This window comes from Rhyacophila brunnea, unplaced genomic scaffold (assembly GCF_057557595.1).
Source record: "Rhyacophila brunnea isolate RB1 unplaced genomic scaffold, BYU_Rbru_1.0 scaffold_3, whole genome shotgun sequence".
Taxonomy (NCBI): Eukaryota; Metazoa; Arthropoda; class Insecta; order Trichoptera; family Rhyacophilidae; genus Rhyacophila; species Rhyacophila brunnea.
The window spans coordinates 16,462,743-16,480,613 of NW_028232965.1; the positions used below are offsets into that span (position 1 = coordinate 16,462,743).

The following is a 17,871-nucleotide window of genomic DNA, read 5'->3' on the forward strand; positions in this document are numbered from 1 at the left end:
CTTTGAACTAACTCTATGTAAAAGAAGTTTCGTTACGATATCTTTGATTTTACTATTCTGTTACGTTACAAGGTGTCCACGTTTTACCATAGCATTTACATAAGGACACGCTTAAAGTAGCGATTCAACACACTTGGGGGCCTGAGAATATACCTACCGAAACCTAAGTATATCTACTCATTACTTATGTTTTATGTACATGAATTAATAGGTCTCTACCAATATAGTATTTTTATTTTACATGTGTGCAAAAAATCTTGGTGTCCAATGTAAAAAGTTCTTGTACGACAATTTATAAACACAGACATCAGCGGCGATTTTCTTCGACGCAATCGATTCGTCAGAAAATTTAGAAGAGGATCTCCAAACAATTCAAACCAGTGATGTAATTATTAGTTACTTATACCGAAGTCTAAAAAAGATTCATATTTCAGACACAAATTGATTTACAAGTATGGGTCACTGCCATATGTATGTATTATGATTTTAAAAAAATGAGTGTTTATGTCGTATGTATAAGAGTCGATTGCATTTTTTTTAATCGTAGAGGGTCTCAAATTTATCCGGTGTGTCGGCCCTCTGCATCGCTAAGCACGCCACTTACAGCATCGAAAACACGCCAAAATTGAGTTGGCATAGAATTGCTAAATAAACGATAATTTTTAGAGGCGGTTCTTCATTTCAGCTTTATTTTAAAAACAATTTATTTGGCAATTCACAAATTTATTCAAGTTTTTAAGTCGATTTAGTTAGTGTGGCAATGAATCTCTCATGTTCGCTCTCTTCGAAGCCTGCGGATTTTGCACGCACTGCACTATTTTTTTTAATAATAAATAAATATGTACCTATGTACTTACATATTTAGTATCCAAAACAACTTCTTTATGAACACCTCGATCATATATGTCAGTAAAGTTTGTCTCCACAACATCCGTACACGCAGAAGTTTTTCTACTGCTAAAAAAAGAATATAATTAGTGGTTATTAAATTGAAAGATTCATTCGATACACCTACACATTCAAGCAGGGGTGTTAGGGGTGAAAAACACCCGGGCGGAAACGGCCCCAAGGACCAGTCACCAAAAAATGAACTGATTAATACCATAGTGATGATTAGTATTTAGTGATTAGTACCTACAATATAGCGGGGAAAACCATTTGTCTCATGAGCTTGTTTCACGGATAGTAAAAAGTTACCTGCGGCGCAATTTTCTTTAATATCATTAATTATTTATAAAGTATGTATAAAACCCGGTCCATATTTGATACCAGTCGCGCACACAATGGGTGGGGAATCCTGTTAGTTTGATAGGTAATTTTTGACTTGACGTTGAAACGACGATATAAGGGTAAAGAAATGTTGATAGAACATAAAAATAGTATAATACATATTATTATCATATAATAAATAAGCTGAATGCCAGAATATGTTTTAAATTTAATCGTCGCAGCGGTAGTTTTATTTAGACGAGGACCCTTTGCGAATTTTCAACGTAGGAGGTATGCGATAACGGATAAAACAACATTATTGCATCATATAAGTACAGCAATAACTATATTTGATTGGAGTGTATACATCCAAATTGTGAAATAATATTGACCTTGGCAAAGCGTTGGCTTCATGAAATATTGCCACTGTATCAGAGATCTAAATTCTGGATTGATAGTGTTAACTAGGAACTAGGGTTGAAAAGTGTCAACATACAACTCGTGTACCGTCGCTAAAAATATGGGAATTTTAAAAGTGAATATTAAAATCAATTCGCTGATGTGTCCATTTTTCGAATAGAGCAGGTATGTCCAACTGCAAGTAGGCTGTGATATCCAGCATCAAAACTAGCAGCAACTATCACGCTCTACTCTACCATTGTCATTCTTCAACTAGAACAAACATAGGTATTATAATACTCGTATATTATATAGCTCAAGATACTGGGACGTTACAAAGTAAACAACATGTCTTGTTTTTCACCATCATTTCTTTCCCATTGATCGTGAAAATTATATGTTTTGTTCTTCTTTTGGGCACTCATCGTCAAACTATTATCCTACTATCCAAAAAGCCTACTGCATATGTTAAGGCTATACCTTCAGCTGGGGCACGGTCTTAAACGATCGTGACTACGCGACGCGAAGATTGTGCAAACGACGCGTGCAGAACAAAACACAATTTGTCATAAAAATTCAACATGCGTCCATTTAATGTTATATTTATTGTTATATTTGTAATAATATTAATATAATCATTGACATGTTTTCTTTTTCAAGTAAATCGGTAACGTTTTTTAGTCATCTTTACGCGATTTAAAAATTAATTCATCCGACGTCATCACAAAAAAAAATTGGCGTGTTCATAGCTCGACTATCGCTCTCCGATTGGCAGCGAGTCCGAAATTTCGTCGCACCTATACTTGACAATTATTTTATTAAGTATGCTCTTAAGGGGCACCATGCTTCAATATAAATAACGAGGATTAACATCTTCTCTTTCTCTGACTCCTGCGATGATACAATACGTATCAAGTGATACGACTAGGTCACGCGGCCTTCCTCATTGTCAATTTGAAACAACTTTCACATAAGCTGGTCAAGGAAATAAGAATAGAAATGGTTAATTCTTCCCCTTCAAAATCTCAATGAAATCATATTATACTACAACTTAGTGAAGGCACAGGCTTTTTGCACGGCTGGATTTCAATTGACGGTGATTGAACAAAATACACCCCGTGAACGACGCGTTGGAATATCATAATCATAAGTACCGTAGTAGGTATTAATATAACAATGTCATAAATTATTATCAAACTACTTTCAGCACATTTTGTCGACAAAAATGAAGTGTAACTATGTTGTCCAACTGCCTTGACTGACTAAGTTAGCATAGATTAATATTGTTATAATAGTGTTTCGAGGTTTTTGTTATATCATATACGCGAATTGAATATATGTGTAAATTATATATTTCAATGTAAGTATTATTCCATTGAATGCGATTTTTATACAGCCTATGAAATAATTTATCACAACCTTCGAACCCGGCAGATTGTTTTTAAAAAAACCTTCAAGTTCAACGTGCCTTGTTCGATTCCACCAATCGAAATTTTATTTGTATGTATGTTACGCCGAATGTGTGAAATTGCGTATTATTGCCTATTTCATTAAAAATGCAAGCCCGTTGCCTTGTTCATGAATTATGCAAAATATCTGCGGAGTGCGTGAATTCGGCAGTGTTTTTTCTGCCTAGTTCACCCATTGGGCAAAGTAGATAGTGGGGCTTCGGTGGTGTTTTTTGCAACTAAACCAAATATGTCAAATGCTCATGCATTGGCCAAAATAGATAGTCGCGCTCCGGTGGTCTTTTTTGCAACTAATCAAACTAACCAAATGTGTCAAATGTCATTGATTATATAAAAATAGACCAATTAATAACTACAATGACGTTCATTTCCATTTACTATGCCCAAAAAAATCTAGAACTATAAAATGATAACGGAAGAATTTTATTAAAAGGTATTTTCGCGTCGTGCTTGTGTATCAATCGTGCAATGGTCGATTGTTTGTTTGTGATATTATGATTTGATAGTGTGTTGACTGTAGTTAGCTAACCTCAAAATGGACATTCAGTTGAATTCAAAATTACAAAATTTAACCTAACTTAACCTAACCTAAACCTTGTATTATGTTATAATTATATTATGTCCAATTATAACTAATAAAACCATCCGTATTAAATTTACTTTTTCTACTGTCACGTTGACAGTTTAAGAATTCCATACCCTGCCGAATTCACGCACTCGGCAGATAATTTGCCTAATTCATGAATACGGCAAATGGCTTGCATTTTTCGTGAATTAGGCAAAATTTTGCCGATTTCATGTAATACACAATTTCACGCATTCGGTGGGACATGCATACCATTAAAACTACCAAAAAATAAGCTAGAATCTAAGTAGTAAATAAAACCGATCGTATATACCTAATATGGATAAATAATAGGATATAACTAATCCGCCAAATTAGATCTACTGTCATTATGGAACAATCTTTTTTCTTCTAGGGTAATTCTGTCAAATTATTTAAATAAAAAAACCTCTCTATTCTCTAATGATTGAACTCCATACGAACCTACTACATTTTCAGTTTACGTGCCCAGCGCATGGGTCATTTACTCATTATTGAATAATTGTTGGTTCTTAAAAAATATCTTAATTTTCAATCTGAGAGGAAAATTATTATTCGGAAAATATAAATTATACATTTTTTTATTTAATATGAAATAATGGACCATGAGATAATAATATAATATATATAAAATCATAAAATACATATATTTTACAATATCTTCTTCTCTCTGGCGCTACAACCTTATGTGGGTCTTGGCGTTATCCGGACCACATCAATTGTATGTACCTACCAAAATATGTCTTCAATGTGGATGCCTAAGATGAGAAAAGACAGTGCATCATAATGACACTGATATACATAATACCCAAAATTCTTCCTTTTAGGGTCATAATTCAATCCGCTTAGTTTCCATTATCGTAATCATCAAAAAAAAAAAGGAAATTACCCGCTGCTGGAATTTTTTGTGTCCACCTCGACCATGTCCAAAATATTGATACTCATGTTGACCCTCAACATGTACGACATCATGCATGCCGTAAAAAGCATCACTCCTATTACAAATCTTGTCGGGATCGCATCTGGAAAAAAAATTGTACATGTTTTAAGCTCATATTTTACATATAAAAACAAACGCTGACATAACCACAAGACATTGAGTTTTCCTTATATGCCCTGCGTAGACATCTCCTGCCAGCTGGTACATACAATTATTACGGGGAAAGTGTTTGCGGCATAATATATGGCGGGTCAGACACGATGGCTAGACGTTGTAGTGGGCGGAGGCCATAATAGTTCTTATCATACAATATATTGACGACACACAGGGAGATTTCTTCGCCACTTTCGTAAAATCAGTGCTGCCTAACCTTTTTACGTCACGACACGCTAATTATTAATCTTACACATTTTTGAAGTTATACTTCTTTTGGCGCGTTTGGGAAATCAGAGTGTATTTTTGGCGTGTGACATGTAACACATAATTTATTTTTTCACACGAATAAAAACGCACTCGATTGGATTCGAACCACCGATTGTTCGGTTATCAGCCGAACGCACTACCTTTACGCTACAGTATGATACTGTAATCGTGACGATTATACAGTATAATATTATAGTTTAGAATTGTTCCGTTGCTAGGCAGCGAATTTATTATTGTCGGCCATTTGCAATTCCTAACGTAAACAAACGATTAAACGTCAGAAATAAAAACAACAACAAACCATTATATAATTTAGTAATATAAGTTAAAGTGTATAGAAATAAACCAACGGCGTTCCAATAAGCGGTCCTTTTTCTTGAGTGTGCAATTTAACAAGATAATTAAGAGCTAATCAAAGAATCAAGTATATCACAAGTTTTGTTTTGTTACGCCAAAGAAGTATAACTTCTAACGCGCGTACATAAATAAGTACAGACACTCAACTTTTTAAATTTTTGACGAGAAATATTGTTCACAGAGATAATAATTATTATGTTATCGTCGATATCATCGCGCTGAAATATGAAACGAATAGCAAGTTTAGTGTTGGCTAATTTGACGCTTGAATTTTACTGTACGCAAGAATACACATCTCAATCGTTTGCAGAACACTGGTTGGGAAGCTCTGTCTTAGATGATTAATATTACTTAATTGATCATAAAATTAAGAAAAAATATAATGAGCGGCGAGATATGTCAACAATTTATTTTAGGTGGATTTTGACCCCACGATTTTGATGATGACAAATGACACATAATAATATTACATTGTGGTTTATTTTTTTGTGTAAAATAAGTATATGTTTGAATGATTATAATAATATAGGCCTCTTTCGTGTAATTTTTTTATGTTTTATGTAACTTCTTATACTCAATAATATGACATAAATACAGTGACGTCCCTAGATAAAATGCCGCCCCTAGGCAGCGCCAAAATGCCGCCCCACTTTTTTATACAGTATTTTTTATCTTCCTTTCACGAGTCCAATATCTAAAAAATGTGTTGTATGGATACAATACTAACAAAATATTAGACTGTAATTATTCGGAAATCTGCACGTGTCGTTTCTGGTCACCAAGGACGTCGAAGGGTAATGGAAGCAAACTAGTTATCGCGTATACGACAAAACCAGTGAGATGATTTTTTTAATGGAAAGATATTTTCGTTATTACTAAGTTTAGATAGCTATTTCTATATATACCTAACGATATTCCAAATGATTCTCCTCGATTTGCCGCCCTTCGAGTAACTGCCGGCCCCAAGCGACGCTCAATCTGCCTACCCCCACGGGGTGTCACTGCATAAAGACGCATCTCAGATTTTGGAATAAATTAATAATCGTATGACACGTACATATGTGTTTCGATAGGTACTCTCTTTTAAATCTTCTAACGAATCAATTGTGTCATTTGCGTCAAAGAAAATCGCCGTTGATTTTACATAATTTTACAGTGACCATGCTGACAAAAAGTTGTTGATAAAGAGAAATATCATCGTCTATGTAGGCAAAGAAAGAATTATTATATAAAAATGCTGAGGTCCCATTTACCTAGTCAGTATCGAGTATCGACCAGAAATAAAAGTATTGATTTGCACCTATCGTATCAGTATTGCAAAAGTACTATCAATACTTAAAAGCAAGACTTTTTTTGTAATGTAATGCAGTGGAACGGCGTTCCGGCACCTTTTTCACGATATTTTTAATATTTCAAAAGTAATTAGACGAAACAATGTTCGCGCTTACATAGTACAAGTTACTTTTCGTGAATCATCTCATATGAAAAAACATATGCTGAAAAACTATCTCGTTTGATATATGCATTGAATTCCATTACCATTTCTTCAAGTGAATGTGAACGCGAATTTTCGCAAATGAATCTAATAAATCATTACCCCATTAAGAGCTTCATTGAAGACCAAAATAGTTTCGGTACTTTTGTTCATCAAACTCGTCGGACCACCTTTGACACTTTTCGATCCTATCAAAATACGTTGATCGGTGGTTACTTAGTGGAAGACATTCGGCCATAGACTCTAACACTAATACAAGGAATCGAGAGAATTTGCCAGACGAGAATTGGACTGAACTTTGGAAATTACCATTGCCACTACAAAGGGGGGGGGGGTGACAAGGCTCTAGCCTGAGGGATCGGCTAGATAAGTGAGATAAACGCACATTACAAATTTGCTCTAATTGTAAAAAAATCGCCTGCAGCGCTAATTTTGCTTCAGGCGTATTAACATTTTAAAATATGTGGTTGTGTAATTGCATGTTTTTGGTTAATGATTATTAATACACTGAATACTCTTAATTTTACCTCAAACACCATTTGAAAAACGCTACTATGCTATATAGCGTCACACACTGCCTTTAACCTTGGTGATATGTAGGGGGCCAGCCAAAGATTCTGGACTGGTGGACAGTTTCAGGATGTGGAGGCCATGGAAATCACTTTATACTTTTATTCAAATATACGATGTTTTTACAATTTTATTTTTTACAACTTTATTTGTTTATTTGTATTAATATTTGTTTGTTTAATTTTTCGTGCGCTTCGTGGCACAGGAAAAGTTACTTTAAATGATATTTGAACGTAATTTTCTTTAGTGGGTAAAGTTTGGCAATAAGTGAGTTCCGGCACCTTTATCTTTCAAAAAAATCCCTGCTTAAAGTATCATATTCAAAAAAAAACTAACTAATTACTTTCAAATCAGACATGCTACCGTTTTTTAGTTAATATACTTATAGTATTCAGGTAGAAAATGTTCATCTCAAAACATTAACTATCAATAATTCTTGTAGAGCCATCTTGAAATTCAATTTCTCTGCGACATTTGTAAGTATATAACATGAAAACCAAACCACATCAATTCATAATCAAATGGAGCCGCGAGAATCTTTCCCTGGCGCCTAGACGTACACCGATTACACAGTACTTAGGTATAGTATACTATGATAATTATTGATAATACTGAATACAACCAAAGACATTCACTTTGGTTGGCATGGTCTCTAAGAAGTAGTAAGAAAATAATAATATTATGCAGTGGCGAAGACTCCATACTAGGCGATTATTTGAAGCCTACCTTCTTAAGAAAAAATATTTTTAATTGCATATTGACTTATTTATATAATCACTTGATTATAATATTATATTCTATACAATAACTTATTTTGCTAACGACAAATGCCGTATGACGTGTATGAATGTATTACACAGATAATTACAAAACAATCTGCAAAGATTTTAAAAAATATACCACAGCACGCCATCTGTCTTGGCGTAAATAAAGGTCGGTTTATGTTTCAAATAATTCTCATTTTTTTTCATATGGACTTTACGTCACGTAGCCCCGCCCAGTCAATCGAATTGTATGAACTAAGGTAAGCTCCGATCGCAGAGCCTAAAACAAAATAATTAATAATTAGATAATTTAAAAAAATTATTTAAATGGTGTTTAATCGAATATTAATAAATTTAAAATAGACTGTTTTTAAAATAAAAAGAACTTGTATCTAATGATTTTTGATGTGTATAAATGTTTTGAAAAAATACGTAACTTAAACTGATAACTTAATTTTATGTCGTCAGTGAGTTTTTAAAGTTTCATTAAATTAGTGTGTCGTTGTCATTAGTGTGTACCTATTCATTAGTAGTAATATCGTATTATCTTCTTATTTCTCGTAAGTACTTATACCTGACAAGTAGTGTGTTCTTTTTATCATATCTCCACAGACTACCTCTTTCCAAAAGTCACCCTTGGCCCAACTGATATTATGTATGTATGTCTGATAGGAAAATAAATTGTCGATATGGTATAGGATTATTTATTATATATTTTTAATGAAACAATAGAACAGTTTAATAAAATGCATAGCTGCACTTGTTATATACTATAAGTATTATATTTAAGGTCAAGATTATTTATAACAATATATGTGCCACAAGTCAGTATCTTCGTTGGGTTTACGCCAAAATGCGTAAATTTGCTGTAAGTATTTACAAAGACATTGACATAATTATGTACTAAAGTTATTAAAATTATAATTTATTTATAGTATTAATATAATATATACTAAAATAACTATTATAGAATATGTACCATACCGTTGTTCCTCATTTTATTTGTGAAAAATTATATTAAGTGGGTGTGCTAAAATATTATAATTTCGAATTTCGGAAAAAAAACCAGTGAATTGTGACTTTGAAAGGATAAGTTTTGCTTGACTGCTCGGAAAAGCTAAAAATATTTCGTCAAATAAATATGGTTTTTAAAGGAAAAAGTTTCAAATGGCCGCTCAGAAAAAGGGTACCTATCGAGTCTGGTTTCGAAAATGAATTTTTCAAAAAGAGCTTGTCATAATGGAATAAAGTCCAAAAATAGGCCGCACACTACGTGTTATTATATTTTTGCGGAAATGATAATAATTTTGTCCACTTTTTTTAAATGTACCTAAGTAGGTACTATAATAATTGTGTGTAACCAACCGAAAACATTGACATTTCAGTTGTGACAACAGAGTGGATCCATTAATAATTATTATGACAACGACAGCGTCTTTTAGTTTTGTAAGAACAATCATTTAAAGAATTTAAATGAATAAAAAACCATGAAACATTCCGATTTAATTTTGTTTTATGATTATAGGTACGTCATCTTTCTCTGTTCTATTGACCTAATAATTCATACATTTGATTACAGATCAATCATTTTGGTTGGGTACTCTCTATTTTCTTTCTAAATTATTTATTTAATAAAATAGATGGATTGGATACAATATGATATATTATCATAACGATGTTTAGAAGACCTTGAAATATGTCGAAAACTGCACTGCAAGGGTTTCCATTCAATGAAAAATTTCTCCATATTAAATGACGTCAAGTAGGTAATTAAAAGTTGATTAAAATTAAAACAAACACTGTAAACTACCGATTATCTGGGCTATAAATGAGGGGGAGTACGGATAATCCTAACTATTAATTTATATTTAGTTTTAAAATTCTATTACATATTTCTAATGCATACTATTTATATAATGTTTGAGGCTTTCACGTTGTTTTTTTTTATCATAGTAGATTTTTGGGTTTCCACCGTGTGTCCTTCTTCCTTCTTTACTCGACATTTCGGGCTCGTTGCAGAGGCCATTATCAAGACATGATAGAGGCCATTATCATCTCTTGATAATGGCCTCTGCAACAAGACCGATACGTCGAGTAAGGAAGGAAGAAGGACACACGGTGGAAACCCAAAAATCTACTACGATACATAACGTTTATCGTGTTTAATAATATGTAGTATTTATTTTATAAGAAATGAAACTGTATTGTTTTACAGAATCTTTTGACGATTGTCTAATATTAGTACGAATTTTTCTAAAAACTTTTCCAAATACCCGCAGATAGAATCACCTTGGTGGATGTACTCTAATAAAGTGCCAATGCAATCAATCTTGTGACCAATGATATTGATACTATTTTTCTCCATCTTCCTCTTTTGGTTAACTGACTTTGAAAACAATATCTGCAACACAATATCCGATCACGTGAACGTGAATCATGTTTTAACCACTCCACGATGTTTCCTTTATCGACATTTTCAACGCCGTGTACGTACATTTTCTATTAGTTTAAATATTTCAGATATTTCACTAGTCTCAGGTTCTTTTGAATCCAATTAATCTCTCTCTATACCTTGAAGAATTTTCTTCTACGATAGAGAATTACTGACTTTAATTTATTTGGACCGTGATTGAATTACGGCCTGCATAGCATCCAGTATTTGCTTTTCAGCTTCACGTATCATGTATCTTTGTTCTGCGTCAATTGTTATAATTCCGCGCCTGGTTAGTCGAAAGTTTACTTTATACAAATTACAATATTTACCATTTTTCCATTATTACTGTTATTACCTAGGTACCTATTGATATATTATATTAATTTTGTTTTATTTTCATCATAAGTATAAAAATCAATCAATATTATGATGAAGTCATGTATCTAAGCTGCAATTTTGATGATATTGTTCAAAAAGTTTATACTTACCCATATATAAAAACGTAGTTATCCACGACATCAACATGAATTTTTGACACAAATTGAAAATAAATGTACCGCCTGCAAAAACAAATATCTTCGGTAGTGTATGGTTTAAATAAATAAAATGATAATCCCTGAAAAACTTACAATATAAAAGAACGACCAAATCATTGGAATGGTCCTTAAATATGAAATACACATAATATAGATTCGTCAACATTTTTTAGCATAATAATAATCTGAACAATACACGAAGCGAAACAGTAAAGCGTGATGGCAGAATTAATAGCTAACATTCACCAATCGCCGGCGACGTGAAAATTTTTTATTCGTTAAAATCTCTGCAAATTAACATAATTTATAAAATGTCAAATTATTACACGCGTACCTACGCATAGAGACGATGATTTTTGACAGCTATTCGGTGTGCAATTGTTTTATTTGGCGAAGAATATTTGTATTCCAATTACAAAATATTTTAACTGCAAATAGTATGGAGGTTACTTGTGAAAATACACGGTCACGTTTATATTAATGACGTATCCATTTTTTTGTTACTGACGTATTATTAACGCTGGCAAATTGGTTAATAATATTAATAACAAAATAATGCTAGTTTGTAAATTGTAATGCCTGTACAGAAATTATATAAATTGACAGAGACTATGTAAAACAGCTAATTTATTTTAGGTTGGGTAACCCATTTTAAGTTATGTATTTAAAAAAACATTGTGTCCATGGCGAATTATAAATTCACGACGATAATAATATGAGATTTAAATATGAGAGAGAATAAAACAAAAATTTAAAATAAAAAAAAGTCAAGCAATACAATACTTTTACACAGCCCATCACTGAAAATCTGGGGAGAGCATTGACTTTGACATTTTGATACCTGATAAGCTTGACACTAAAAACAGTTTTGATTTAGAAGGGGTCATGGTTGCAACCACGCAAATAATTGATAGATGTCATTAAATTCAAATGTTTATATCGTCAGGATTGTTAACCACCCGGATCGTGAGAGCAACAAAATGTTTTAAGAGCAGAAATAGCCCACAATTTTCAAGAGAGTGAAAAGTTAGCATTCCTTGATACAGATGATATAGGTACCTTGATATTCGGAAAATAAAAATATCAAAGAAATTTCTTCTGAACGCCCTGCCCTCTAAAATAAGTCGCAAGAAACTTCATTACCAACATTTCCATAAAATAAATAGATTTAATAAAATGGTTTATAGGTATAATATGAACCATTTAAAAATTATTTCCATCACAATATTCCAGTACCTAGACCGTCCACTGTCAATAATGATATTTCGTTAGGTTTTTTTTTGTTGTTTTAGTTACCTACGTGTTTTCATTATTATGTATAATTATCGCAACTAATTGTACAACATTTTATAAATTGTAAGTAAATTATCACATTCGAACCCATGCGGACCGTTTGGCCCTCTATAGATTTCTGTTTTGATGTTAACCACTTGCTCTATCTTTTGCATTTGCCAGACCCGGGATTCTAGCCCGAAACCAACGTCTTTATAATCCGACGCGGTACCGCTCGGCCATTCAGTTGATTATACCATACAAATTCCGACCTTCTTTTTGATATCACTTAGAAGGTTATTTAAAAAAGAAAACATTTGATTAAACATCATTATCATAAGGCTAATATTTGATTTTGCTTGCCACCACACTTGATTGAATTATATACAATAACACAGTGTCTAGTTCTTTAATATACATATATGCGAAATTATAATGTTATGGTACATATTATATACGAGTATTGTATTAAATAATTAATAATCAAATGTATTTTTAAAAAAATCACTCCCATTATTATATGATACAAACTCGTCATTATAATCTAGTTATCTTCGCATTAATGTTTATAAACTGCAATCGCCGTTCTTCGTACGAGGAACCTTCCAATGGCATGTTTGCCTATACGGTTGGGTTATGTGATTATAATCTCACATAATCTTCACACATCAAAATCATAAAAAAAGCTGAATCAAAATTCAAAGAACATAATATTTACACGTTTTTCGTTTTATCTATGATAACGCACGCTCCAAACGCATACAGTGCCGCGTTTAGTGCCGTATATGCCCGACGCACTGAATGATTGTTAAAAAATAACATTTACGATTTTGGTATAATTTGTTAACTGCACGACTGGTTTGGACTGTTTCGAGGCCCCTTTTTAAATCGCCTGACGAATCGATTGCGTCATTAATTTGCGTGTAAGAAAACCGCCTCTTTGCATGTACATATTTGTGAATTGGCATTTGTTCATAATATTTAGTAAGTATAAAGAACTTATACTATTCAGAAAACTCAACTTATTTGTGTTGATATTTTAAAATATTTACATATTTTCATGGAGGAATTATATTATATCTTGTAGGTTACCTACGTAAATACTGACATGATTAATATAATATAATAAGCGATAACTACCTTACTCTTTTGTATGTAAACTTAATACATAATGTAAACTCAATACACACACAACTCAATACATACAATACAACTTAATACATGGAAAAGGATACATACCTACATATACATATTTATTTGTTAGAATAATTATATTTTATAATAGTAAGTATAATATTAAATATTAAATATAGTGGATTCTATAAATTAATTTTTATTTTAATAATTAGAAATTATTACTATTTCAGTTGCCACACCATTATCAAGACTATACACTGCTCTTGATAATGACCGATATAATATATATTATTTACATCTAAATGAAAATAATTTAAAAGCGTAAATAACAACGTTGTTTATACATCATTTATTCAACCCATTATAAAACGGTATAGGTACGAGTACATAGAGGGGAATTGTATAGTTGAAAAATTATTCTGGATTAAGTATTGGAAAGTGATAATTGGGTTTTCTAAGTGTGTGTGTTTACAAAACATAACCATATTTATCCATGTTAAAATAAATAAATGAATATACAAACTTCAAATCGTATGGAATCGTTTAGCACTATTTTATATTGATAAATACACTAAAAAATAATTCACACAGGTCAACAAAATGACGTAGCAGTTTATTTGTACAAATAATAATTGTCTGTAAAGTGTTTAAACTTTCTATAAATTACCAAAAAGATGATCGGTATGTACCTAATTCATGACAAATATATTATATATTTTGATAAATCAATAAGCCAGTCAATTCATTCTAATTAGTTAAGTACGTGCTCACATATAGATTTTTATTTTATAATACTCAATCGATCATTATATTCATAGATAATTAATGTTTATTTATAAGCCCTAAGTACCTATCTGTATTCTAAAATAAGTATTTAAAAACATGTGGTTACATTCTTTAATTTAAGTAGTCTATGGATGTGAAACATTATAAAAGATTCTTAATTTAAATTATGTTCTAAACTCAATAAAACAATAGATATTGTAATATCTTACCAGAAAGATTAACAAACTTCTTTGGGAATATAATCCTCATTGTGATTAGATTATATTCGATTTTTGTGTAAAATAAAAGAAATCACTTCACAGGTATTTCAACACGATAAGTTTATTATCTTCACAAGCGTCTCGTATCGCGGTAGATTAATTAATACGTCCATAGAATAATCTTGCGGAATGAAAGCAATATATTATTATTTCAAAACGACAGTCGAGCCATTCTCGCGTTTGTATTATTTCGCGCGGAACTTTTACCATCCGTCCAATCGTACACTTGCCACTGAACTCATCAAATTCGCGAATCGGCAAAACATTTCACCTCGTGCACTCTTTCTTGCTCGCAGCGACCAGAGCACAAAAAAACCACCGATTGTATTCTAACGGACCTCTGATAGATATTTCGCCACTTCTAACAGGTAGTATTCCCATACCTTTTGACATGGTGTGTTATTACTTATTAGTGTTAGTACAATACATATTGCAACCTTGTTACAAAATTACTATGCCAAAGACCTGCTGAGATTGGATGAGCCACAGGTGCCCAACCTTTTTCTAGCCACAACCCCCTTATGAATAATCATTTAAGTATATCAATCATATTATCACATATTTTAAAATTATAATATCGATAAAGTGAAATAGCACCGCTGGCAAATTTTTTGACTATTAGACCAAATGTGTGATGTATTTTTATCTCACTTAGCCGATCGAGACGTTACGAAACCTTCCTGAGTCCGGCCTCCAAGGCTAGAGGCATGTAAGCCCATGAACAGATAAATTTTAATAGGGTGAAGACAATACGTTAAAATATGCATACAATAAAATTTTACACGTGGGTTAGCAATCATCACATTTCTTCTTACTGTCTGTGAATTCACAATAATCACATTACATTTACTTCTCTAATCCCAGATTATTTAGTATGTATAGTACTTTTTATTACTGGATAAGCAGTCAGCGCTCGAAATGGACTGGAACCCACTGGAGCGCAGCTTCTGCTCGTAATATCCCGGAGATTATCGCTCCGTCACGTGGAGTAATTAAATATTGCATTATGGTTTGTGAATCAGTACAAGTAGACACTAAAATACGAAACTTAGTAAAATGGAGCTATAGAAATATATATATATATATATATAACGTGACGTAGGTACCTAAGTCTCGATTTTCGTCAGCGTCACCGACAATATTATGCTGCATGCCACAAGTTTAAAGACAGTTACTCAGTTTGACGGTCTGAGCTTGACATTTCTATGTAATAGCTACATACTTAAATATGTAAATATTTTCGGAAAATAATTGTCGAGCGCTCCGGTTCGTAACATCTTCCATTTCGAGCGCTGGATGAATTCTACTTTTCAATTCGCAAACAATACATTTGGTTTCATTTTACTAATGTCTGTTCGTATATAATATACAACACTTTTTTGCTTTGAACTATAAGAATTTTTCTATATGAGAATAAAGGCCTTACAAGTGTTATATAAATAATACCATATAATTATATTATACTTACACAATGGATAATTCAATCCGAAGAACTTCCACATTAATTAACAGTCTGTTATTCAAACATCACGACACCGACTAAACAATATTTTTTTAGTTGGCTACCCCTAAGGCCTAGACAACACATTGCGACCCCTTCGTGTTCACGACCCATAGGTTGGGAACCAGTAGGATAAACCATCTCGCTATAAGATCACAGTCCATGTGCAATACCAATATACTTATCTATTTACCCAGTTACAAAAATATCTAATATTATAAACACAGAAAAAATGCATTAAAAAAACATTATTATGCGATTTCACGCCATTATTTTGAAGAATCGTTATTCAAAAAATGTTTTCCATATAATTCAATAATTTTATTTATTTTTTATTGATTAATTCAATTGTACTTACAAAGAAGAGGAAATTTGAAAATGGATATATTACTACACTTAAAATACTGTACACACACAAGTTGACGACATAATAATAACGGCAACTCGGCTCGATTCACTCATTAAATATAGTAAAAATTAATCAGTTGTTAGCACTACAACCCATTTAAACAAATTATAGTAAAATAAATCATTTTAAATAATATGTTATGTCGTTATATTTTTTGTGTAGAAATACCTACACAAAAAATATATATTTTTTGTGTAGGTATTTATGACTTAAGAAACACGACAACACAGTGTTTGTCAACACGTTGCTAATATTATTATTTATTATATAGCGTCACTGGCATATCTCAATCTATGAGAGAGCCTATGGTCTAGTTCGGTGGATGGTCAAAGATCATCTATGTTCACATTATCGATAATAACCCCTAAGATTATCAGGTACCAAAAAAGCTAACGAATACGGTCGCAATGGACGTAGATATTTTGAGTGATGTGTATTTTGCCATGTTGAATTTTGAGTATATTTGTTTCATGCTTTGCTTGTGTCTATCATCTAGTGTTTTTATTGAATTTGTTATTGGAACTAATTGGAAAACTTCTCACTGTTTGCCATATTTTTATAGAATTGTTAGTTTATGTTACTATTATAACTTTTTATACCTAGTTTTTAATCTAAATGTCAAGTTATTAACGTCTTGAAATGTATACTATATATTATGGAGGTCGGCTGTGAGATCCTATATAAATAGTGCACATTAAAATTTTGTAAGTCATACTTAGGTATTTGATTTCATTGAACTAAGAATTAGGTACATATTGCAGATGATATGTTGGTAGTTTTTTAAATTCAATTAAACCCTGCCTAACCAAACCATACTAGACATACAATAATATTCCATTTTTAAAATATCTAAAATGATGTATGATTTTACGACTATAATTTTAGATATTTTATAGATATAAGAATGTTTTATATCTTTCTATCAATTATGGTTTGGTTTCGGCAGAGTTTATTTTGAAGTTTAGTTTGAATTTTAAAAACTATCCAACACCATATTATGCAATTTGTATTATTAGTTCAATGAAAACAAATAATACATAAATAGTGCATATATATGTCGGATCTTCACAGCCTATCTCCACCCTTCGTCACTCTTATAATATAATGACTATTAATAAACGATTAAAAAGAAAATATATTTTCAGAGTAACGTTAGAATTTAAAATTTAACATACCAAGCATCGATCATTTTTTTTTTAGATAAATCGTTTTTCGATTCTTGAAAAAAAATATTGTCAACATACTCTTCCATCTCGCGTTTGATTAATTTGCGATCTAAATTTTTTGGTTGCGAATACTGATTACT

At 31.9% G+C, this 17,871-nt stretch overlaps 1 protein-coding gene across 2 annotated transcripts in view; it reads right to left on the reverse strand.

The window, feature by feature from the left end:
• Nucleotides 1-14,895, reverse strand: part of LOC147067964 (sialin) — a 24,163-nt gene extending 9,268 nt beyond the window's left edge. The window contains exons 1-3 of one of the 2 annotated variants that reach the window (XM_085952311.1): nucleotides 14,605-14,895; nucleotides 4,571-4,703; nucleotides 858-954 (exon numbers count right to left, since the gene is read on the reverse strand). In XM_085952311.1, coding sequence (XP_085808437.1) covers nucleotides 858-954; nucleotides 4,571-4,703; nucleotides 14,605-14,644 — 270 coding nt within the window. In that variant the 5' untranslated portion in view covers nucleotides 14,645-14,895. Of the gene's footprint in view, nucleotides 1-857; nucleotides 958-4,570; nucleotides 4,704-14,604 lie in introns of both variants that reach the window. The other variant, XM_085952310.1, reaches the window with a different exon arrangement.
• Between the last annotated feature and the right edge of the window lie 2,976 nt (nucleotides 14,896-17,871).